Source organism: Epargyreus clarus, unplaced genomic scaffold (genome assembly GCF_041222505.1).
Source record: "Epargyreus clarus isolate Ecla_fem2 unplaced genomic scaffold, WU_Ecla_fem_2.2 ptg000010l, whole genome shotgun sequence".
Lineage (NCBI taxonomy): Eukaryota > Metazoa > Arthropoda > Insecta > Lepidoptera > Hesperiidae > Epargyreus > Epargyreus clarus.
The window spans coordinates 3001382-3027254 of NW_027332218.1; the positions used below are offsets into that span (position 1 = coordinate 3001382).

Below are 25873 nucleotides of genomic sequence, written 5' to 3' on the forward strand. Positions count from 1 at the left end.
TTCGATTTTGGTTCGAGTTCGGCGGCACCACCGCCATACCTATTTCTGCTTCATAGCAGCAGCGTTAAGCGCTGCTGTTTTCTGGTTTGTAGGGTGTGGTAAGGGAGGATACATTTTCGAGGCGTTCCAGCTTAGTCCTCAGGGGTAGCGGCGCATCTGTGGCCAACCTCAGGTAGGAATATCTAGAACTATCTGGGGTTGATTACAGATGTCCATGTGCGGCAGTAGCCGCTTACCATCAGGTGGACTGCACGCTTGTCTGCTACTCCCAGAATATAAAAAAAAGTTTAAAAGCTAAAAACCACGCAAAAATCCCACAAGTGAAATCACCATTTATAAATCTGCTATTATCATAAAACTTATCACACATCACGTGTGATGTACACATCACGTGTGATCACAAGTTTTAGTACCTGGATCGATTAAGCTGTAATTGGAGCGTCTAAAGCACCTATTTGCCAAATAACAAAGATTTTGTCCCAATCGCCGTTGAACGTAACAATGGCTGTCATCACGCGATTTTCCCATCGGTACTGTGTAATTTTGCCATCAGTTGACGGGGAGCCAATTAGATTAACGATTGCCTTGCCGGAAGAGCTTTCCAGGTACCTTTTCTCAATTGTAAGGAGGCTTTCAAATTCTACCCGAAGTCGACACGATAAATGCACGATTATCATTGAGGAACAAGTAATAGTTACTTCAAGTAAGTAGTTGTAAAACAACCTTCTTAAACATAACCTTCCAACTAAAACAAGCAGTTAAATAATACATATTATAATGTATTTATCTTTTCGATCTAGGTTAACTTATTCAAGGTATTAGACGTTTATCTGTTTACCGCCTCAGAAGTTTAAAAGTACTTAATAAATGTTTCCTAAAGTTATCTTATGTAGAGTCATGTTTATTATTCCTATAATTAAATGGTGTGTTGGTCTAAGCCTTGGTCTTATTAGAAATGAATGGATATAAATGAAATAAAAGCAGTGATAGCCTAGTGGTTAAGAAATTCGGCATCTCGATCGAGAGGTCCGAGGTTCAAATACCAGGAACGCACCTCTGATTTTTCAAAGTTATGTACGTATTAGAAATTTATTATCACTTGCTTAAACTTGTTACGCACTTGGCCAGCGCGGTGGACTATGACCTAATCCTTTTCACACTAGGAGGAGACCGGTGCCCAGCAATGTGACAATAATGGGTTGATAATTGACATACATTAAAATAAATATTTTTTTATTCATAATAAAAGAACATATTATTATCTTTCTCGTCATATACTTTGTCTGTCTATTTATACAGGCTTACAACTAGAGATGGGCAGAAGGTTTAAACCCAATGGGTGGATACGGGTTTAAACCGGGTATTTTGGGTTAAATAGGGTTTAAACCCAAATAAACACCCAAACAGCGGGTGTAAACTATTGTCATTCATATTTTTATTTTCTTCGTGTAATATCATTTTTAAAATAATATTGTAAACAATTCACTAAATATGCGCTCTAAAAGCACATATTTCATTTAACTACGCTGTTATAGTCATGTTATAGTCCATTCGGATGTGTTACATTTGGGTTGCAATTTTCGAAGACCCAATTTTATTTTATAGATGTCAATGATTAGTGTAAAGGGCTTAGTGTACAGTTAAATCCTAATTTGTGGAGTCCCAACTGTTGTCCCTCGGCCGCCATCTTGAAAAAAGGGGCACTAAGCGTTTTTACGCTCTACCAGGCAAACTATTCGTCGCACAGAAATTTAGTAAGAACAATTATGGTTTCAAATTGATTTATCTATAATTTTAGTTCTATAACTTTTTGTCGTTAAACCAAAAATAACAAAGATAATAACAATAATAGATTAAACTTTGGGAAGACTTTTTTTAACTTTTTTCTACTTAATTTACAGAAAATGACATTGAAACATTTTGATAGAGAAGTTTTTATAGTCCGGTCAATTTAGACATAAAAATAGTAATCAAATAACATAAAGCTAAATTTCCGTAGAGACCTTTGGTTTACCATCACAAGTAGAGTTCTAAAAGTCCTCACCGATGTGTGTGTCGGCACTTATTCGGGGTCAAACGTCAAAATTTTCGGCTTTCTGGATTTTTCTCGAAAACGGTAAATTTTATCGAAAAGTACCTTGGACCAAAGTTGCACTTAAAATTTTCTATAAAATAATGTTTATATTTTTTTTCTTAAAGCTATAATTATTAAGATATTACGTAAGAATTACATTTTACATTATATGCCCATATTCCCACACCACCTGTGCAATAGTATACGAGAGGTATATTTATTTGTTTTAGTTGTGCGATATTTGTTTCGTCAAACAAATAATAATTAAAAATGTAATAAAAATAGATGAACCCCTAAAAATGTTATATTTAAAAATGTAAAAACATTAGAAATACAGTAAAAACCTATAGTATATCTATTAAATAAACATTTGAACTATTTTAAAAGCTTTGTGTAGATTTTATTAACTCATTTTATAAACACCCAGATAAATACCCAGTGGGAGGAAATAAACGGGTATTTATTGGGTTTAAACCCTGCACAGGGTTTAAACCGGGTTCTTTGCCCATCTCTACTTACAACTTATCAGAGTTTATGAAAAAGACAAATCCGTGATGAATTTAAGATTTCAAACTGATAAATAAGTGTAACGATAAGATAAGATGAATTGTTACCTCACTGAGTATTACGGGGTGTGCCGCTGACGGAAGAGAAGGCTGGGAAACTGATCCGTCTGCAGATAAACTGATTGAGGCTTAGTGGAGACGTGTATTGTCATGAATGTGTAAAAACATTCTCGTGTGTAGAATAGAATTTCTATTTGTAGATGACGACCAAGGGATCTAGGAGATATGCAATAGCGTCTTCCTGGGATGTTTGTCATAACGCGCGTAGACATTCGCGGAGTCTAAAGTAAAATCCATTAATACCACGCTTTTATTAGCTTGGGTTGTATGTACGTATCTATGTATGTAACGGAATCTTTGAACTCGATTTTTATCCACTTCGAACGGTTCGATTAATTTAAAATTTTGAACAATTATCAAGAACTGATGACAATACACGATTTTAATAATATCCCATTCTCCTCATCAGCATCGTCAGGAATCAGGATTAACGATTTTCCTTGTGCGATTTTAGCGTGGTTTTTAGTTTTTAAACTATAATAATATTATTTTAGGGTAGGTCTACGTCATCCACTACATTTCTTATGATGACTCATTTCACTATTTTTACTTTGGTACTCCAAATTTTACGACATATTGGGTAGATTTTGCCAGGAAATCCTCGGTAATTTTGAAATTCTCGACAAGCGCCTTTTTCAATTACGTATATATCCATTACACACGAGATCTCTAAGTCACGACATCATCATTACTGAGAAAAAATCAGCAAGACAAATACCGCATTAAAACACGACCGAGCTATTTGAATAAACAGCTTATATACTAATCTTTCTTAATAGTTTCATTCGTTGTAAGCGTACTTAATATGCCATCAAATCTATTCAGATAGTTTGTAAGCGGATTATTTCGTAACAACATTTATCTATTATTTATATATTATTTAGGTATGGAAGTAAAGAAAGACAAAGATAATTTATTTCTTTATGTTTGGGACTATGGTTTACAGACAGGTGGTTTGACACAAGTTACATTTTCCGATTACCGTACGAGTTTTATTACATACAATTTTGAAATACAACTACTAAACGGTCACAAAATATAATAATGGCATAACATAGGTACTCATATTTACGGACAGTTTGTAAACTATTTATGATAGAGTGTTGTTTTTTGTTGACTTTGCGAACAAATAACAGTGTCGGTGCGTGCGGATATGCGGGCAAATCAAGTGCATAAATCCGTTGCGTCATCATTTTAGCCTACTTCTATTTATCCCGCAACTGCATATGATTCGCTACGAAATTAAAAGAGATTTTTCATAGTTATCGTGCTGACTAAGCTCCAAGTAGACATCGCACACCTTTGAAAATATTTTTTGCACGACCCTGAGCATGAAGATTTATCCACGATGTTTTCCATTGCTGTTTAATCCAATTATAGCTAAATTCTAATGAGCACATATGTTCTTGAATGTTTATAGCTGTGACTATACGTAATTTTGTATTTAGCTACTTATGCAAATCCGTTGCACAAACACCGTATATAACCATACATCTTGATATTACCAATTCGGGATTATCGTCATCTAATCTCCGACCCACACAACCTACTTTCCTGCGAAGGTTCGAGGAAGTTCGTTCAACTGCAGCATTAGGTAATGTGATGTAACCGTGATTACTAGAGTGGGGAAATCGTGAGCGTCTCGAAGGTGCATTTGAGCGTTTCTTTTGTTGTGTCGTTGCGTTTTGTTGTGGTTTACGACTGTGGGTCACTGTTGATGTATGTGGATCTGTATCTGCTTCAGAAAATGTATTTTGACTGTTTTTGATAAGATGTTTATCAACAACGAATGTTTTCCTGTGTAAATCCCCACGTGAATTTCCATATTACGTACCTACAAATTTAATATTAGCTAACCCGCCAAACAATTATATGTTTTTTTTTTACCGCCTTGTCTAACAGGCGTATTATGAGGTTATAAAATTACACTGCTTTGTTAAGTAGATCTACTTCGAATCAGGGCTACTACATAGAAGTAAAAAAATACGTTCAAACATTTTCAGTCAGCCTTGATAGGTACATAATATTATTAAGAACATCTACCATGAAGATATTAAAAAAAAATCAGATGGACAAGGCAAAGTGTATCAAACTATTTCTAATTAACCCGTTTTAAAACAACTAACGCCTATAAATAAAAAAATGTAGGCCAATAATGCCTAATCAACCCATTTTGTTTTATCTATGATCGGTTATTAGCGAATTCTTTCAGTATCCACAAAGATCGAAACACGCGGAGGCGCTCGGCCCACTTGTTCGCCGTTGCGTCACGCCGGTCGCTGACCTGCGGGCCCGAAAGTAGGTTGTGTAGGACGCCGGTTCTTTTGTTTTTAATCTGTGTATTGGTTTTATTAATGGTTGTTTACGCGATGTATTGACCATGGACAGTAATGGACTACTGTTATGTTTTGTATGGGCAGTAATCCACGTCGTGACATATCAATGAGGTCGGTTTCGATTTAGTCTTATTTGTGTAGTGAGAGGACCTTAAGGAAAATAATTGAACGTGATATGAAGCCTTAAAATAATAACCCTCAAAATAGTAGCATTTCAACTATGGAGCAATTTCGTCCATAATTTTTGGGGTTGGGTTGAAGATAATATTTCTAGGTTAATAAATAATTTCTAGATTATAAAAATATTATCTGAGTGGATTTTTTACGTTCCACTGCTACTGAAAATACGGATTTACATGCACATATAAGGGCTACGTTTAGGACCGTCGTTGCAAAGTAGTTTTTGAAGACGGAAGCGAACATGAAAATAGCCACTAGTGGTTACCCATCCAACAATCGACCGCGGACATTGTTTATCTTTGTATAACGATTATTTCATACATGTCGGGGGCTATGCGCGCTTCATAAGTAAACAGATCACTAATGCTAACATAATTTTAAGACGATGACACATTCAGATCTCTAAGTCTGTGGACTTGTCTGTGATATAATAATTGAGTGGAACCGGAAATCATTTCATAATTTTAGTGCCACTGTATGCTATAGCGAAAACTTACATGTCTGAAGTGTAACGTAGAAATGGTATTTAGTAAATTGTCTGGAAATCACCTGAGTATCACTTCTTGTAAGAAATCGTCTGAATCTTCCTTATACCCTTCAAACTCACACCAGATGTGCGAGTTTAATGCAATTTTGAATTTGTAAAAAAGTTCTCCAATATTTCGCGGTCGTGGACTTGGATACTAATTATAGGTTTTTAACCTTTATCCACCATCTTACACATTTTTACCGTTTGTTAGTCCTTATGGGTTCGTACACAAAACTGCGATGCAACGTCGCATCGCAAAAATCTGCGAGCTCCCTCGACGCATCGCAAGAACTTGCGAATTAATTCGCATCGCACAGTGGTTGTTGTTGTTGGTCACCCTGAGAGACGCTACGCCGCACGATATCGCATCGCAGCAATTCGCATCGCAATTTTCTGCGTTGCGAATTCGCATCGCGTCGCATCGCGTCGCATCGCAGTTTTGTGTTCGAGCCCTTAGACTAAACTGAACCCTAATGTCATTACGTGTGTATTCGTCTGTGTTATGTGCGTATAAAGCTGGTCCTCAGAAGTCAACATCATTCTATATGTTGTGATGGAATTGTCTCAGAAGGACCAAAAAGAGTCCACTTGTCATTAAATGTATAATGTTCGAGGATATGACGTGATGTTTGATCGGATCGTAAATAAAATGTTGCCGACCGTCGACACTGACATTGAAAACGAGTTTGCCAAATTAATTCTAGATAAGATTTCGTCAGATGCAAATTTAATTAACCTGTTTGTTCAAACCTAGATTTAAATCTAGGTTAATGTGAGAAATATTGTCTAAATTTTGATAACGTGCTTCCATTATAACAATACGACTGACAGATCGTATAAATATGTAAATTAATTTGAAAAGATATCAGTCAATGTAACCGGAGTATAAAATATCCGAAACTCTGATCGAAACTACGGATATCTTGAATACAAAGTACACCGCCCGATGACAAATTTACATGACACCTACAAAATTCTTCAAAAGATGGAATATTTGGGATTGTTTATAAAATATATGTACCTACTTGCTTAATATGCTTGTGATATCTGTTAACAATGGTTGAATAGATTTTATCCATAGATCTTACAGCAGCTATTTTTCATCTTGATTTTTTATATACGATCAAATTAGCGAATGTAGTCCATCTGGTGGTTAGTCGGTACTGCCTTTCATTGGCACTTGCAAATAATTTGATATATAACATATAATAGGAGTTCTATTAAAAATCCATTCACACAGATAAACTCCTGGAGGCTAAGTAAGTGAGCCAGCCGGCATCCACATCCTTTACCGAAATGCAAGAATTGCTTAACTCTTAAAGTGGGAAATAAACTTACCAGGAACTATACTAAATTAGCTATTACTCATAAAGACAATATTCAAAGTTTAGGTGAAAAGTTTTAGTTGACGTGTAAAATGATAAAAATAGACGATTTTTTGCAATTGCCATTTAAAAATAGCCGCAACATTAATGTTTTGACCATCACAAATAACCTCCATCGTTGGAATGTCGCCAATAAACCTATTTAATTTCACACATCACTCGCATTCATTCCGAGCAATATGATTCGAATGCCAATCGGATGATTCTTAACTGCTCTGACCGTCGGTTTAAATACCGGATGATACAAATCGTGCTGGAGTTCGAAACTATTATAGAAACAAATAAAAATTAATAGCCGCATAAAAACTATAGGTTTAATTTACATAGAAAACATGGCTTCATGTTTGATTAAAAAATGTTCAGATGTTTTTAACATCATCGACATGTTTTAGTTTATTTTCATACAATAGGCATTTAAAATTAGCTTAGACCTTCAACTAAGCTAATTTTAAATTATCCTTTTCTCAAAATGTTTCTTCAATATGAGTGTGGCGAATTTTGTCAATACGTCATGAGATGGCACCACACGAATATGAATCACGTTATCGAAGTTTTCTCAACATTTTTCATCTATACAAAATCCGAACGGAGTACTATCGGTTCCCAAGCGTAACCTAGCCGCGTGGACAGCCCTCTGCGAAGTGCCCTTATCTGAACTGGTTAAACGTTGTATATTTTAAACATTTCTTGTTTGTTATTAGTTTGACCAGTAGCCTCCAAATATCAACCTTTCATAATAGATTGATGTTATTTTTCCAGCTGCAGAGGTGGTCTCGAAGCAGAGTCCCTTGGCTCGCTGCCGACCGTTACACGCCGCTACCCTCGAGTCTCGGAACAAGGCGAAGAAGTGCGCTGAGTTCTTGCAACCTTATCGGTATGTGCTTTATATAGTTTAGTTTTAGTTTATGTAGTAGCAACGAGTATACTTAGATGTTAAGTTAATTGTTGTTTATGGTTATAATGTTGTATATTTTTCTCTTTTTCTCCTCCTATCTTTATTTACCGTCTTCTCTCTTTCTCATCTTTTTTTATAATACAGGAGTATCAGACGAGCATGCAGTCCATCTGATGACAAGTGGCTACTGCCGCCCATGGTCATCTGTAATCAACCTCTGATAGGATTAGATATTCCTACCCGAGGTCAGTTACAGATGCGCCGCTACCCCTGAAGACCAAGTTGGAACGCCTCGGAAAAGTATATCTCCATTATCAAACCAGAACATAGCAGCGCTTAACACTGCTGTTATCAGGCAAAAATTGGTGTGGCGGTGGTGCCGCTGGAGTCGAAGCACAACGGGTTCTACCACCTTGCAATTCTTTCTCATCTCTTCTGTCGTTTTTCTTCAATCTTTTTTCTTCTTCTCCTATCTTTATTATTCCTCTTCTCTCTCCCCTTTCTCTTTCTTTTTACCCTTTTTCCATGTATTTTGTTTTCTTGATCCCTTCCTATTATCTCTTTCCCTGTTTGTGTGTTTCTGTGTATTGTCAGCATGTTTGCTATTACATCCTGAGGTGTACGTGTGTTGTTGCAGACAGCGGCCGGAGACGTGCACGGCGCTGGCGCGGCGGCTGGTGTCGGGCGCGCTGGGCGTGCGGCTCAGCACGGCGCGCCAGGAGCGGGCCGAGGAGCGCCGCCTCATCACCATCGCGAGGGGTCAGTATACTCCGCGCCAAACTTCTATAGTCCGATTCATAATTAGGTGTCCAAAATGTAAACAAAAGTGTTGACCTATCAAGAAAATACGTTTCAAATGGTAGTTTCTTATTTTTGACGATATTAAAGTCAACGATAATAAAATTATAATCTAAATATAAAATATAATTGATATTAATTATATCAATTAATATTTTCCAATATTTATATTAACTCCATTTCGTTCTATACAGTAATAATAATAAAAAACAAGGTTTATGGTAAAAAATTAAAATGTGATAATGGTAACACAATTGGGATGCAAAACATTTTTTGTGCCGCCATTTTTAAGTTTCGTAGTTGATGTTATTCATTTTCGTGATCGTGGTGCAACTCGAAGCGAATTTGTTAAATTGTGTAAAGTTATTAATTTTTGTTTTTTCTTGAGTTTCTTAAAATTTTATTTTCATGTTAATTTATTAAGGTTTACAATACATGTAATCCTATTTTGACAATGACATTTCTTTGTTTACATTTTGGACACCTAATTCTGAATCGGACTATAGTCCGCTATAAAGTGTAGCGCAGGTGTAGTCAGAGAGCCAACGCGGTCGAACACAACCACAAGCATATACTCCGTAGCAACGTAAGTGTACACTAACGCAGCTATGTACGTGGGCGAGAGCAGGCAGCGGACGGGTGCCGGGAGGTCCCGCGCTGTCTTTGTTCCGCTTTTATCTAAAATTGGCCAATGCGATGCAACTCGTTTCTATATTCATAGCGGACTAGCAGTTTGGCGTGGACACTACCACTGTGTTCATGTCGCTTGTCATTACCGTTACCATCGTCAATATAATCAATATCAAATCCACTATCATAATAAATAACAGCTATTTTATGATCAATAACAATAATGTCATTGATATTGTTAGTTATAACTACATTATCAAAATCATTACCGTAATTTAAAAAATAAGAATTAAACATTGATGGTTCATAATTAATTATAACCTGTAAAGCCTTGCATTATACATTCTGTAATATTTTAAGGGCTAATACACAAAAGCGTTACGTAGCAAGGCTGCAACACGATACTCCGTTAAGCTTTGAGCGTTGCGGCAGTGCGAGCGTATTACTATCGAGAACATTTTTAAACAAACCACGGAGTATGCGGCGTATTATACGACTCAAATTTCTACGTTGCAATGGGCAGACTCGCTTATATATTTAATTATTATATTATAGTAACAAAAACAAGAAAAAATATACTTATAATGTGCAAGTAACATGCAAACAATACGATCTTTAGCACGAAAAGCTTAATAAAATGATTTCCTCTCATAGCGCCATCTAGTATAATTTCACAGAATCTTAATTTGCATGTAACCTAAACAAACATTGTATGTGTTGTACTGTATCATGGTTATAAATGTAATATGCGATGTTATTTAGCGTGTGTATATGAATATTTTTGCATGTTATTTATATAATTATTGCTACATCACACTTATTCATGTACAGATCACATAATTGCTATTTGTTTATAATGTACGTCACTTTTAAATACATTTTCTATTTCTAAATTTTTGGAAAATACTGTCTTTTATTTCATGTGACTTTTGCAATGTATTTTGTAAAGAAGTGTTATAACGTGTGCATTAAGATGTACTATGATAAATCTGGATGATTGTGAAAGAATATTTTGTATTTTGAAATCCCTCCTGAGCATATTCATTTTTTTTTATATATAATATGGGAGTAGCAGGCGAGCATGCAGTCCACCTGATGGTAAATGGCTACTGCCGCCCATGGACATTCGTAATCGACCCCAGGTCGGATTAGATAATCTTTCCTGAAGTCGGCCACAGATGCGCCGCTTACCGTGAGGACTAAGCTGGAACGCGTCGGAAAAGTATGTCTCCCGTACCACACCCTTCAAACCAGACCACAGCAGCGCTTAACACTGCTGTTACGAGGCAGGAATAGGTGTGGCGGTGGTGCTGCCGGAGTCGAACCACAAAGGGTTCTACCACCTTCGGGTTCTACCATTATTATAAAAAACGTGTTATATCGTTTACAGAGAAGAAGCGCCAAGCGGCCCTGCACAAGGAGGCGGCGTGGGACGGCTCGCTCGCCAACCAGTCGCTGGGCGACGCCTGAGGTAACTGGCCCACGCTCCGCCACGATGCACCACTGTGCGACGCTATACACATTGCACTGCAAGTGTATGTATTTATGACATTTTAATTTTTATTCGCGGATTGATTTTGTTATCTTTTTTCTAATGCAAAGTTTTGTTGGGACACGGAAACAGTGATAGCGTATTGATTGTAGCGTAACTTGGCCTTCAATTCTGGGGGTCGAAGTTTGAACCTCAGGTTTTTGACACAGATGCGTTGCTGCCCCTGAGAATTAAGTTGAAACGCTTCGGATAAGTATGTGTCCCCTACAAAGGGGACCACAGCGGTGCTTAACACTGCCGTTATTAGGCAAAAAAAAGTGTGACAGTAGCCGTCGAATCGAACCACAAAGTGTTCTACCACCTTCAGTAAACTATAAGATATGAAAGAATTCATTATTATAATATTCCTTCTATATACACGTTTTCAGGTGGCAGCATCCAGTTTCGTCCTGTTTCGCGGTGTCACGTGACATCCAAAATCTGAAACAAATCATAGGATAAGATGCTCTCAAATTAGAAGAATGATATTAATTTACGTAATGTTAAATTAATTTTAGGTATAGATATTTTTTTAAACGAACTCCTAGTTTGATAGCGTATGCACAAGAGGTTCCGGTCCCTATGTATATGTACCTTAAGGTTTAAGATTGTGTGTCTAGTTTTAACGTTTCCTTCGCTTAGTATAATTTAACTTGTATATGTATGTGACTTGAATGGTGTGTTATATGAAACTCGGGAATATACTCAAATTAATTGTAATACAATAAAATGTGTGTATGTATTTTATTTTAATCGCATGCGTTGATTGTTTGTCCGTCACAATTTATATAAGTAGCTTTTAAAAGATTTCCCGATATAATATCGCACAAAATCCAATAACCTGATATTTTAAAAGTTATATTTAACTTTATGAACTTTGAAAAATCTGAATTTAAATCACAACCCCAACTGACTTTTATTTTGATTGAAGGTTCATACGATAGGGCTCTCAAAAAGTCATTTGAAAAACGTTTTTAATTAAATTACTACGCAACGAAATAAGTGCTGCAATTGTGAAATCAATGCCGTCTTGTGAATAAAAATATTATATTTTTACTCTACCATGAGATTAATAATGAAAAAAAAATACAGGATTTGAATGAAATGTTTTATGCTCGCCTAATTAATAGTATTGTTTTGCATAAATCTAATCTACATATAAATTATAGCATTCATTCGTTTGCGCGGCTCTGTGGATGTTTTATGTGTAATATGAATTTGGGTGGCAGTGATGACCGATCATCATTCAAATACACTTTCTGTCTTAATTAATTAACTCTGTGGTCTCCTTAGATAATTAATATTTTTGTGTAAGAAAAAATGTAATGGAAATATTTGTTAAATATTTGCAGACCTTATTATATATTTATTACACATAAATATTTACTTACTTTGAAGAAATTTTGTCCACACAGGACCGCGCTCTATGACAAAAGATATAACATGCTATATGCTAATATCTCATAAAAGTATATTATATATTTTGTAGATGTGTTGATGAAAGAAACTATAAATGAGAATATGGAAACCCTAAGAATTTCTGTATGGTTGTGAGTGTTGTTACCAATTGAGTCCCTTATAAATAAGCAATTTATATCTTTGTAATGCTTTTATTGTTGAATTATCCCTTAATATTATATCCTTAAACCGATCTGGCAGATGTTTTCGGTAGACTCCCAGTAGATGGTCCAAATTTGGCGATTATATATTTCATAATATACTAACATATTTTGAAAATGGTCCATAGATATCGAATTTGTTAATACTGACTATAGCGCCATCTGTCGGTAAGTGGTGCTGCAAATCAAATTGAAAGTAATAAATCGCATGAAAATGTGTATACATAAGTATTTTAGCACAGAAAATATTTCGCATTATTAGGTTTTATATTATTTCTTTTTATATAAATTGAGATATATAATTATACATACTAAAATATGTCTCCATCTGCTAGTATTTTATAGTCATAAATGTTATCCTACGTCAATTATGTTTCATTATATATTATTATATTGAATCTTCTCATTTATAGTCTCTTTTCTGCATAAAGTCACCGTATTGTATTATAATAATATAGTATTGTTATACCAAATATTAGTATGTATATATAGTAGTAATTTTAAAGCCTGGAATGTACATGCTATGTAGCAAAAGTATATTACTTTACTCAATACTCAACAGATCCATTATCCTCTTTGAGTTATCCACTATTATACGTATGTCCTAGGACAAAACTTTTCTAACGGAAACAATCTACCTTGCCATTTTAATATTGTAACATGAAATAGACTGTAAAATCTACAATTATCTATGAAAGTGATTAAAAGAGTGCCCTATGGTTGTCTAAAGTACGTGGATAACTTCGATAACTTGTGCGTGTCCTGAATTCAACTCCTTAGGCACATATGCTAACGTTTTTGATGACGTTTGATACGATGCTGGTGTCATCATTTTAAGCAAAATACCAAATACTGATAAATTAGTCAAAAACTTTTTATTCTTACCTTAATAGCATGGATGTTCCAGATGCGACGCATTATAACGAGGTATGGTTGTGTGTTGTGAGTCTCGTGCCTTCTGTGTCTAGTCTGAGCGTAGAACGGACGGCGGAACCTCTTGGCGTTTATATATAGAATAGATTATTGGATACACAGTCGTATGTCTGTTTACGAATGGGGGCTTGCGTTTATTGTAATAGGTGGGGATTTTAATTGATGCATTAAGGATGATTAAGAGCCCATTCAGGGATTGTCTTGCCAATTTTTTTAAGATCTCCAACAACGACGTCTATCAGGTCCAAAATTATATCTTTTATTCAAATCGATTATTTTAAAATTTCACGGAAGTAAATATCCGGAAACGTTTTATTAATTTATCAAGTATGAAACTTGAAAAAAAAAATTACGTTCGATTACAAACCTTTATTACAATAAACGTAAAGTTCGACTGAAAATACCTGTTGCTGACTGTGTGTATGTATCGAATATAAAATGTTGGTGTGTTTGTGCGTTGATATTTTAAGGTCGGAAAGAAATAATTGCTCTTGAGTAAAAAATATGTATTTTTAAATCGGTTAGTCAACGAACTGAAGTTGACTATATTTCTATCAGAATATATTTTATTGTCCCATGTAACATTATTTCTTTAATGTGTCATTGTATTATTTTTACCGTTCATGTGTAGACAGTTTACGTTTACGTTTAGAACATTAATTCAAAATCATTGCACCATTGACTTGCCGTAACAAATGCAAAAAAACGCGAAATACACTAGATTGACTTAAAATTGTCGATTGCTCTAGCAAATGTTTTGCAAAATAAGGTCGTTTTGCGTGATAAAATAAACGTCAATAAAATATAAAATAATAATACTTATACTTTATTAATTTTATAAATATATTAATATTATATAAAATGTTGTAATTATTATGCCACATCTAATCAAGATGGCTAACAAGGGGGCCTTACTACGAAATCCCATACTTTAACATAATATATAACCTTATTTCGGTTTTAGTGAATTTGGTACTGCGCATGCGACCGGACATCTACTTCTGACCAATATACAGGGTGAATTTTTAAAACGGGCCTTCAGGGCCAAATCCGAAACTATAAGGATTAGCGAAAAATGCTGAAAGGAGTTACGAGGCCGATTTTGATAAAAACTAAAACTGCATCATTAGTTTTTTAAAATATCTTTTTCCCTAGCCGGGAATCGAACGAGTTCATTTTTAAAAAAAATACACCCTCTATATTATTCCACCATCTGATAGTGTCGCTTATAAGGATCAAATTCTGGGAAGTAATGTTATGTGACAAATTAAAGAAAAAGGAAAATTTTGAAGAAAATACATATTTTTCCATACATTGCCATACTAATCCTTAAGGATTATACATAACAAATGATGTATGTGTAATTCTTTAGAAACATACGTAAGTCATACCATTGAAGAATTTGTTGGTTAATCAACTAATTATTCGATGTTATAACCGTGACATACGGCTTAGTATGAGAAAGTAATAGTTTGGCAAGTAAATTTCCGCCGTTTTTAGGATTTATTTTTTAATAAAAATAGATAAGTGATTAAATAGTAAATTGTTATTGTTTGTTGTGTATAACTACGTTTCAACAGTAAATATAATTTTCTATATCTCTTTGTTTAGTTATCACTCGGATTTGACTCGAAAAAGACATTCTCGGAAATTGTCAATTTTACATCTGTATTAAATAAACGAAACTCCGCCCATAGCAAGTTAAATCTATTATAATGGTCCTAAAAGTAACCTTAACTGAGTCGGACATAAAAATATAAATTCTTGAAGAACAAAACGTCCATTTCGAATGATTAGAAACATTGAGCCATAAAAAATGTTAATACACGAAATGTTTAAATTAATGAATGGCGGGAACTTAACTGCCAAATTAATATGAAAAAATATGTATTTTCTTAAAATTGAGGCTTTTCCTTTAGTCATTTATCATTACTTTCCAGATTTTGATCCTTATAAGCAACACTATCAGATAGTGGAATAATATAGAGGTGCATTTTTTTTTCAAAATGAACTCGTTCGATTCCCGGCTAGGGAAAAAGTTATTTTGAAAAAGTAATGATGCAGTTTTAGTTTTTATCAAAATCGGCCTCGTAACTCCTTTCAGCATTTTTCGCTAATCCTTATAGTTTCGGATTTGGCCCTGAAGGCCCGTTTTAAAAATTCACCCTGTATATAATTGTAAATTTTAATTATCGGCTTTTACATATTAACGGTAAAATAATTGTATACTGTTTACGTTACACTGTTACATAGCTCAAAGATTGTGTAGATTATTTTAATATTCACAAAACCATGAAAATACCCTTATATTTATATATTTGTTGCATTGACAACTGTTTAAAGAATCAAGAAGAAACCTAGTAATTAGTGTTTCGTTTATAAATAAAATGTGGTGTAATTATTTGGTGCATCCCAAAGATATTATACAATGTCTAGATCGACAGGGAATGACGCATTAGATTTTGCACTAAAATGTCTAAAGAAGGGTGTGGGAGAGATATATGTATGAGGCAACTCGTTCCTCAGTTAGGACCCTCCAATCCTATCTGGGACTAATTATACGTCTATCTTTTGCCTGATTCTGACTCTCAATCTGGACATATGCAATAACTTTATTACATTTGTATATTCTGCGCATCAATCGTCTTACAGAATGTTGTGGAAATAATATATTTTCTTACGGTGTCTTTGATGTGGCTTAGTAATGAAAGGCTACTGGTACCTTAGTAGAACGAATTTCAGTTCTTGGATTGTGCAATAAACTGTATGTATCACACGATTGGGTAATCAATTGGGTTAGATCTCAGACCAAAAACGGAGACAAAGCCGTGCACGACTTGAGCATTTTTTTAAATTTTGTGATATTGCGAATGTGGATTTTTATGTGACGTCCAATTATTTATATCACTTAATGACACTAAGGCATTTTAATTTTTTTATTGTATGGACGTAATTCTTCGTTTGACTTTGTTTTTATACCGAATGCAATGGTTACGACATTAGTTGTGCGGGCGCGTAATTCAGGTATACAACGCAAACGGGCCAAATTTGGTAGGAGACAATCTTATTTCAGATATCTATCTTTTCTTGGGCTGAGATTTGAGAATGAGGTATAGAACATGTTTGTTTTTGCATAATAAAAATACAAATTTAGCAAAACCCCTTTTGATTACGCTCGAAATTGTGTTTTACATACTGGAACAACGCGTTAGGGTGCTGTCAAAGCGTAGACCAATGTTACTCTATTCATTCTATATTCAACTGTAGCGGCAATAAAGATGTATAGTGTCAGTGAATGGAAATTTGAAGATCGTTATTTACCTCTAGCTAATGTAACTTATTCTGTTGACAAAATATCATACATTTTTCTAATTAAACGATTATTTACGTATGGGGGCCATCTAAAATTATAAATAAAAAAAAATAGAGGTCACAAATCCCTATGATAAATATGTGTATATTATTTATTTGACGTGGGTAAACGGATTTGATAACTTTCGAAATTAATCACAATTTTATTTTATTTATAATAGAGAATACATTGTATGGATGGCCGATATGATAAATATATTGGAAGATGTACATGTTTTGGTATATCCGTTATCTTTATATATTTTTTACACTGAACCGTCCATAATGTCAATATTAATTTACATTTTAATTGTTATCTATCTGTAACGTGTACTGATTAATAAATATTAGTATATTAATTAGGCAAAATACTCGTGTTTATATTGAAATTTCAAACGCAAGACAACAGAATAAATTGAAAATAATAAATTTATCGAATTATCTTTTATTTTTATATCAGTATCCCTGTGCTACGGTGTATAAATTGACCAAAACAAGCTCTAGAGAAATAAAAAATATATGAAAAATTCTTCTTATTTTATGTTATCGCCTAGTGTGGCTATGCCTTAAATCCGGGAATAAGGGTTTTTTACTGTCAACTGACACAATCCCGTTGAAAGGAAAAGCCCCCAATACCCGTCGACTTATCGACTCTATTTTCAGATTTAGATCATGTCGATCAATCTAGACATATTAACTAACTACGGGCTATATTTATATATTGGTAATGTAAATATCAAAAACAAAATAGCCTGAAGGTTTTGATCTAAAAATTTCAGTCACATGAGAATTTCCTACATCAGGTTTGTGAAGTGTTTATAACTTGTTTGTACTAAGTTTGTACGAGGCTTTTACAAAATTATGTAGAAAATTTTATTTTTATAAGAACTCTAAAACTGTTTCATCTGAATCGATGTAATAAATCTGTCTGACTGAACTTGTGTTTTTTTGTGTACCTGCTTGTGTCGTATTTAATTGGTTAAATAAAACAACTGACAAACGTTTAAATAATTAATAGATTTCGGTTATCTCTGTATTTATAAAACTACCCGTCTTTTTAGTTGTCTATCAAGAAAACTCAAATGTGGGATTGTCTGGATAGTAGGTAAGAGTTAAAAGTCCGTTGCAAATCTTTACGTGCAATAAAAATGAAAATGAAGGGATACTTTTCCAATAACTTTCTTTCTTTATAAATATTAACGAGCATGTAGTCGACATAATTGCTAATAGTACATTTGTAGCCAATTCCAAATAGAAATAGGAGTAGTGGTGCCTGTCGGCTACACTGTTTTACCACCTAAACGTAATTAATTCGGAAAAATAAAAACTAAATAGTCATCAAAACGTTCTGAGTTCAACTGGACGATCATAATGTTGGCCAATGTTTTTGCTCAATTCACATTGCAGTTGCTACGATTAGCATGGCACGCGACCTGCGACCGCGACTAATCGAAGGCTGGTTGTCCGGCATATTGATGGTTTATGATTGGTTCTGTATACATTTTAAGGTGGTGCAAGTCTTGGCAGTGGTGCCTCCGTAATCGAACCACAAAAGGTTTTAACACCTTTATAACCTATTATAACCTTTTTTTCGTCAACGAGGGGAAAACCTTCAAAAGGTACCAAGTTCGTGGGAGCGATAATACTAAAACCCTCCCGGTGGCCATCCTCAACGCTGCGGAGACGTCTCCTGGATCTCCAACGAAACGCAAACGGAGTCCTCTGAACGTGTTGCCCCATCAGGCTCCGTCCAGGTGAGCACGGCGCTCTCCATTCCGTCTGGTGTTTACGACCGCATGCGACACACATACCGCCGTCCTTCCCGGAGTCGCTGGCCGAGTGGTCCGAGCTCCCACTCTTGCCACCCGCAACCCCGGAAGCCCCCTTTTAGTAGCTTTTTACAACAGGCAGGAGATACCGTAGCCCCGGCAATATAGAGACAATAACCTAGACACCTAAGGGAAGGAGGTTATGGAGGTTACGAGTTGTAGATACGACCTAGCCTTTTTAGAAGTGACTAGATGGCGCTGTAACATTTCCTGAATCACGCTAAGGATGTTACCGCGTAGCTGGTATAAGTAGTAAGGTTACAGATGTACTCAGAGAGTACTCATTAAAATATCTCCCTAAATGGGCGACAATATTTTTGTTTAGCACACGGCGTAATACCCCTGAGCTTTATCAAAAAAATATAACATAAATAGGAACTACTATAATAACTATAATGAATAGTTTAAGATTAGGAACTCGAGATGGGTTGTACTAGGTAAATTTGGGATTCGCTAGGTACCTACTTAGTCTTGGACTAGGAAGCTAGTTCGTTTGTGCCTTGCATCAATACTTAAGGGTGGCTTACCACCCTTTCTAATACTAAGCCATATGTCATGGTCATACAATGAAGAATTAGTTGATTAACCAACAAATTCTTCAATGTTATAACTTATGTATAGTCCTAAAGAATTATACATAAGTCACATGTTATGTATAATTCTTAAGGATTAGTATGCCAATGTATGAAAAAATATGTATTTTCTTCAAAATTTTCCTTTTCCTTTAATTATAAGCGATACTATCAGATAGTGGAATAATATACATGTATTTTTTTTTAAAAATGAATTCGTTCGATTCCCGGCTAAGGAAAAAGATATTTAAAAAAAGGAATGATGGAGTTTTAGTTTTTATCAAAATCGGCCTCGTAACTTCTTTCAGCATTTTTAGCTAATCCTTATAGTTTCGGATTTGGCCCTGAAGGCCTATTTGAAAAAATCACCCTGTATATCTCTAACCAATTTCTAGTGTGAAGTGTATTTGATTTTCAGTGATATGGTTTTTTATGTAGGTAAGGGGTGACTGTCTTATTACTACTCAGAGTGCCAACGCGTCTGTGATCGGCTTCAAGTAGAACATCCATTTTTTATTTAGTTACAGAAATCCATGTGCAGTGTGCAGTGACCAGTTTAGGTGGACTGCATGCTGGATTAGAATGAACTAAGATTCATTCTAACAAGAGAGGTATTCTAATAAGGCGGTTCTAATAATATTTTGGTATTTTTTTATCTATCAAGACTATCTATACAACAGATAACTAAACTAAATCTTTATAATAAAATACCAATCTTCTGTGTATCTTAATGTCTGTATATCGTACAAGAATTTAATAAAATATTACAACACTTTCATACTTACCAGCCGTAGACCGATATCCAATTGTGCATTTTAGCGATACATTTCGGATATTTCTCAACTCGAACTGTTGTCTACTCCATTGTCATTAAAACAATGTGAAAGCATCAAGTGGGGAACAATAAACAATTAATAAAAACATCGACCGATAGCCCCTTTCCAGTTTACTTGATACCACAGCTTGAGTTTAAACGTGCCTATGTAGCCAGCGATGATACGTGCACTGCTCATATTTTGTGCTATTTCACGAGCTCAATTAGAGATGCAAAGCTTTCAGCATCAAATGTACGTTTCGAGGAAGTCTAGAGCTAACTCAAATCCAATACAAACTGGTTACGTGTATAGTAGAGTTAGTGACGGGCCTGGGCTTATGACGACTTTTGACAATTCATACGTGAAATCAACAGAAAGTCAAACGACTGCTACAACCGCAAAAGATTTTGAGAGACCTAACATTACTTCCACACTTGGTGCAAGAGAATATCAAGACAATGCAACGAAATATCAAGACTATAAAACTACAGGGAGTGAAATAAAAAATGGAGTTACCGTCTCGACGCCCAAACAAAATGAAGAGCGTATGAAGGCTGAAACAAAATATATCCAGGAAAAGGATCAAGATATAGAGGCTATTAACCAACATTTAAAATCAATAATACCGGGCGAAAATACTGTGAAAGAAATGTTCATGAATTACGATTCTGATAAGTTTAAAATAGACGATGAAGACGTGAGGACTGATTCTACAAATATTTATAATGGATGGCCTTATTCCTATCACGGGCCCTATGAATATCAAATAAAAAAAGGTGAAACTGAAAAAGAAAAGGCAAATGATAAACGTGTTTTGCTTGGCGCAGATACATCTATTATTCCTGTACATGAAAATCTAGACAATGATATTCCTTATAATCCAATTAGGCCTAGAGCAAATTCAGCGAATAATAACGGTGCAACAACAGATAACCCTATTTATGGTAACCAACCCTTTTTCTCTTTTGTTCTAAATGATTACTTTGATAGAAGTAACGAAGAATATCCTCTCATCTTCAAAGATTTCTCATGGGGTGAAGAATTTGATCATGGCGTACCTTACCAAGATATAGATGACAGCGGACGCAATAGACGTTTAGAAGATAATAAGCATCCAAAGAAACGACAGCAAATAGGGTATTTGGGTAAAAAAATGTATGGTACTGGACAAACTGTTACTGAAAAAACTTATGACAGTAACAAAGGTTATGACGAATACAAAAAGGGTGATGAAAGCTATGACCATCAGGCATTAGAACATGGACATAAAAGACAGCATCAAATTGGATTTAAGGATTTTGTGGATGCATTTGCTAATCTCTTTGGATCAGAAAACAGTGAAAAGGAATCTAAGTTTATGCTTAATCAGAATCAAAATAAAGGTGAAAAAAAGAAGGGCTTCCGGAGAGTCTATCACAAGGATGAATATCAGGAGGATAACGAATTTTATGATAATACCAATAAAAAAGCGCAAGCTAAAGAGATCGGTGGTATGAAATCTAATCATGGCAGATCACAGGCGGTTTTGCGATCTCATGCTGTGGCAAATATGGGTAACAATGCAAATTCTTTAACAAAAGAAAGTAATACAGAGAAACAAAATGAAAATAATAACAAAGCAAGCGAAAGACATGATATCAATCGCTACAGAAATATTGCTAAGAATGCAGCACAAAGCAACAGTGCTGATTACATTGACCAGTATGGAATTTAACTACAAATTTTATTTTGTACTTAGTGCAATATACAAATGTTTTTACCGAGGTTCTATTTTTAGATTAAAACAACTATATACTTTTAAGATTGTTACAGGTTTATAAAAAATAAATAAATAAAATTTGAACCATTATCCGTTTTATTTCCTGTTAAACTTTAATCGATATTTTATATATTCTATACGCTTATACACTACTATACTATATCTAAAAACAACATGCCTTCTATTTAAATTAATATGTGTAATCAAAGTCGAACATTAATTGTGGTTTCATACAGTTGTTACACTTAATTATTGCTTCCAAATGAGTTGACTCAGTCTATTCTAGTGGTCTCGGGAATTTGAGGGAAGAGTGGGAGAAAACTTAAAATTTTTGTCATCATTACCGAAGTTTTTTCGCCCAATTTGTCGACATAGCTACCAATAGTCCACGGCGATCTTGCGTTTCTAATGAAAACATGATCTTCATTGCTGTCTTCGGGTTCGTCACTAGTATCCTCTTCTCTATTAATTGGATTAATTTCTACTACTATACTACTAACTGTGGTAGGAAAATTGTCATTACAATCATTTTCCTTCGTCGTGCCCGCTTTCTTAGTTATTTTCTCTAAATTATTTCGTTCTGCATTTATTATTTTACGTATTAGATTCCGCTTAGTTTTTTGTGCCGATTTAGTTTTAGATCCTTCCATTGCTCGTCTTAGTTCTTTACGCGGTTCTAAAGGTTTCCCTCTACCAATAAATTCGTCGTGATTGACATCAAAGTCGTAATCATCCAAACTGAAGTCTTCATCCTCATGTTCAGCCGAATCAACTAATTTAGAGGGCCACTTGGTTTTAATGTGTTTTGATTGATAATCCTCGTCGCTTTCAGCATCTTTATACTTGGGGATAGGTTTTTTTACCAAGGCCGTTTTAGATTTAGCTTGTGTATCGGTATTTTTCCGTGTAGCATTTTTCTTTTGAGTATTGTCATCCTGCCGTGGTGTACGTACTTTTCCTTTATAGTAATGAATGATTTCGGGACCATCAATTTCTTCCTTGGAACTTGATATATCTTTCACGTTATCATTTGAGGTCATTTCATCTTTAGGTTTATCTGTTGTCCGTAGAATTAATCGAGCGTCAGATGAAATTATGCAATAAAATATAATAGCACACAATATAAGTAGCTTCATGGTGGTCTATTGCGTTTCACTGCTGGACAAACTGAAGAAGATCTGAACAAGATCGCATTGTTCTAGATTATAATGAAAACAATATTGTTTTCGTTATTGACAACGTATGATTGAAAACAATGTATGAATTGACATTGTGCGTTGATTAGTAGATAATATTTTCATAAGGGAACGTTTATATTTATCTTATAAATAGGGTTCCGCGGTATCCATTTAAACTGAGATTAAACTTTGAAACTTTACTTAACTAGCAGACGCACTTAATTATATTAAAAACCTAGATCAAATCAGTATCAGATCAGTAAAAACGTTAATATACCAATCACATGTATCATAACTCAATGAGCGTAAAGACGTTACGTTGAATCAAATATAATGACAATGACCACTTATTCATGTTCTGAACTATTTGTTTGTTTGTTTATCTTTGTTTTGTACACACTTCCCATTGTAAACATGATGCGCGACTAGTTTATAAGAACATAGTATGTGGGCTTGTGTCGGTAGTCACAAATCGACCAAGATGAAGATAGTGATCAAGATCTTTTCTGCATTTTTTTATTTAAATTCAGTCGCACCTGCATTTATGTATTACATATATGATGAGAATCCTAACGTAGGATACGTTGCAGCGGTCAGCAGTACAGGACCATACATGAACAGAATGAACAGTCATAAGAAGTATTTCATTGGCAGTAACAATCAGAAATACATGAAACTAGTGAACGAGCACGCCATTGACTCCCATTTTACAGTCTTGAAAACTCCTTTGAAGCCACTAATTCCAGTTGACGATCAAAATTATATCGAACGTACTCAGGTACTAAGAAATACAGCAAACTCTCAACGGAGAACTAATACAAGGGAGGATGAATTTCCGAAATATGGTGAGAAAGAAGTAAGTGTAAGTGCTTCGACCAATGAAAATTTAGATACAACGTATCAGGACAAAGAAAAAACTACTCCTTCAGACAATCAACCGCACATTCCTAACAATGTTCATAATTACAATCAGCGCGAGTATCCAAGGAATGGTGAAAATAGTTACGAGAAGAAGCAGAATTTCGTTGCAGTAAATGAACGCAGAGCACCAGTGTCTAAAGAACAAAAAGTTGTTAAATCAAACGTCCCTCAATTTGTTGGTCAGTCGGCCAGCATTCATCAAAGAATGTCAGGTGCTGGAGTAAAAGACAAGATTTTGCATAAAACTTCAACGACAAATGATCGTACCACAATTTCGCGAAACATAGACATGGCTTCAAAACAGTCAATTTTGAATCTGCAAAAATTGGATAACAAGAAGAGAGAAACTTTAGACACCAAACCTAATCCACCCGATAAATATATGCAAACGAATACCATTTCTGACACTGTAAGAAACTATATGAACAAAGATAGCTACAACGAATACAAAAATAATGTAGTACCTTCTAGAATTGGAAATCATGAAGAGTTGGTGGATATGAATGAGACTCCCTACGCTTTGTTTTACAGGATGAATCCAGGCCATTTGGATGAACAAGACATTTTAATAGAAAATCCATTAGTAGAGCCCACAAACGGCGCATTCGGTGAAAAAAAATCATGGGGCATAAATAAACAAGTAGACTCCAATAGAAGTAAATCGAAAAGGGCACCGAATGTAAAAATACATAAGAAAGTTAAAAATCATACTAGCTATAGAAATCGTTAAGGTTGAATGATAATAAAATAATTACCTATTATCAGTTTTGTATATACAAATAAAATGCATTAATTTTATTTCATTGCCATTTTTAATGTCCTTGGATTTCCTAATTTCACAAGTTACTTAAAGATTTTATACTTGTAGATGTATTATGACCATTTTGTGGAAATCTCGATTTGTTATAAAAATAAAATTAAAAAACCAAGTGTTGAAGGTGGTAGAACCCTTTGTGGTTCGACTCCGGCGGCACCACCGCCACACCTATTTCTACCTAATAACTGCAGTGTTAGGTGCTGCTGTGTTCCGGTTTGAAGGGTGCGGTAAGGGAGAAAGACTTTTCCGAGGCATTCCAGCTTAGTCCTCAGGGGTAGCGGCGCATCTGTGGCCGACCTCAGGTAGGAATATCTAATCCTATCTGGGGTTTATTACAGATGTCCATGGGCGGCAGTAGCCACTTACCATCAGGTGGACTGCATGCTCGTCTGCTACTCTAATATTATAAAAAAAAGTAGGTATAATAAAGTGAAAATAAAACCGAATACAAAGGTAGGTTGTTTCGTCACAATAATTTCAATTCATTCATTTAATTGGTCGGTACCAAGTAACTATGACCATAATTACTTAATTATTATTTTCACTTTCGGAACTTGATAATTTCAAATATTTTATTGCATAGACAAATGAAATACTTAGATAAGTTTTATACAAGATTCAAGTAGTAAGTAGACCTGCATGCAGTCCCTAATGGTAAGTAGTCAATGCCGCCCTTGGACATCTGTCATCTACTCTTAAATATAGCAGCGGTTCTACCTGAAACTGATCACCATGTACTTGTAAATAATATAAATAAATCATGCGCTTAAAATATTTTTCGCGTGTGAATTTGGCAAGTACAGTTCAGTGCACCTTGGGCGGGAGCAAGTAAATAATACCTAATAAGAGCATTGATTGCTCTTGGTCATAAAATTCGATTCTAGAATTCATTAAATTATTCGACCTTCTATTTTTACTACAACGTCGGATCAATATAAGAACCGCTATTTATATTTGCCACGTTATTGTTTACTTTTCTTTTGTAACATGCAAAAGTGCGCGCGAAACGTGAACTGAACTACGTGCTGCAGCCGAAGACAAGGCAATTCAAGCTCGACATATCTTTTTGTGGCCTTAAGTGCGCAGCAATGCACC

General features: G+C 34.9%; 4 protein-coding genes across 6 annotated transcripts in view; 3 read left to right on the forward strand and 1 right to left on the reverse strand.

The window, feature by feature from the left end:
- LOC140745315 (uncharacterized) overlaps positions 1-14549 on the forward strand; it is a 39432-nt gene extending 24883 nt beyond the window's left edge. For 2 of the 3 annotated variants that reach the window (XR_012102651.1, XR_012102652.1), the window contains 4 exons: positions 7890-8004; positions 8663-8784; positions 10844-10988; positions 11374-14549. Coding sequence is in view for 1 of the 3 variants with exons in the window: in XM_073077091.1 (XP_072933192.1) it covers positions 7890-8004; positions 8663-8784; positions 10844-10923 (317 nt within the window). In the remaining 2 variants the exon portion in view is untranslated. The remainder of the gene's footprint in view (positions 1-7889; positions 8005-8662; positions 8785-10843; positions 10989-11373) is intronic. The other variant, XM_073077091.1, reaches the window with a different exon arrangement.
- Positions 14550-20181: 5632 nt separating this feature from the next.
- Positions 20182-21929, forward strand: LOC140745318 (uncharacterized). The gene has a single exon (XM_073077094.1). It carries the CDS (start codon positions 20282-20284, stop codon positions 21815-21817), a length of 1536 nt encoding a protein of 511 aa, XP_072933195.1. The 5' UTR covers positions 20182-20281; the 3' UTR covers positions 21818-21929.
- Positions 21930-21940: 11 nt separating this feature from the next.
- On the reverse strand, positions 21941-23293 carry LOC140745321 (uncharacterized). The gene has a single exon (XM_073077096.1). It carries the CDS (start codon positions 22996-22998, stop codon positions 22135-22137), a length of 864 nt encoding a protein of 287 aa, XP_072933197.1. The 5' UTR covers positions 22999-23293; the 3' UTR covers positions 21941-22134.
- Positions 23294-23521: 228 nt separating this feature from the next.
- LOC140745320 (uncharacterized) lies at positions 23522-24758 on the forward strand. Its single transcript, XM_073077095.1, has one exon. It carries the CDS (start codon positions 23522-23524, stop codon positions 24689-24691), a length of 1170 nt encoding a protein of 389 aa, XP_072933196.1. The 3' UTR covers positions 24692-24758.
- Positions 24759-25873: the final 1115 nt, after the last annotated feature.

What these genes read in the sequence shown, in the direction of transcription:
- LOC140745318 (XM_073077094.1), top strand. Translation starts at nt 20,282, where the DNA reads ATGATACGTGCACTGCTCATATTTTGTGCTATTTCACGAGCTCAATTA.
- LOC140745321 (XM_073077096.1), bottom strand. Translation starts at nt 22,998, where the DNA reads ATGAAGCTACTTATATTGTGTGCTATTATATTTTATTGCATAATTTCA.
- LOC140745320 (XM_073077095.1), top strand. Translation starts at nt 23,522, where the DNA reads ATGAAGATAGTGATCAAGATCTTTTCTGCATTTTTTTATTTAAATTCA.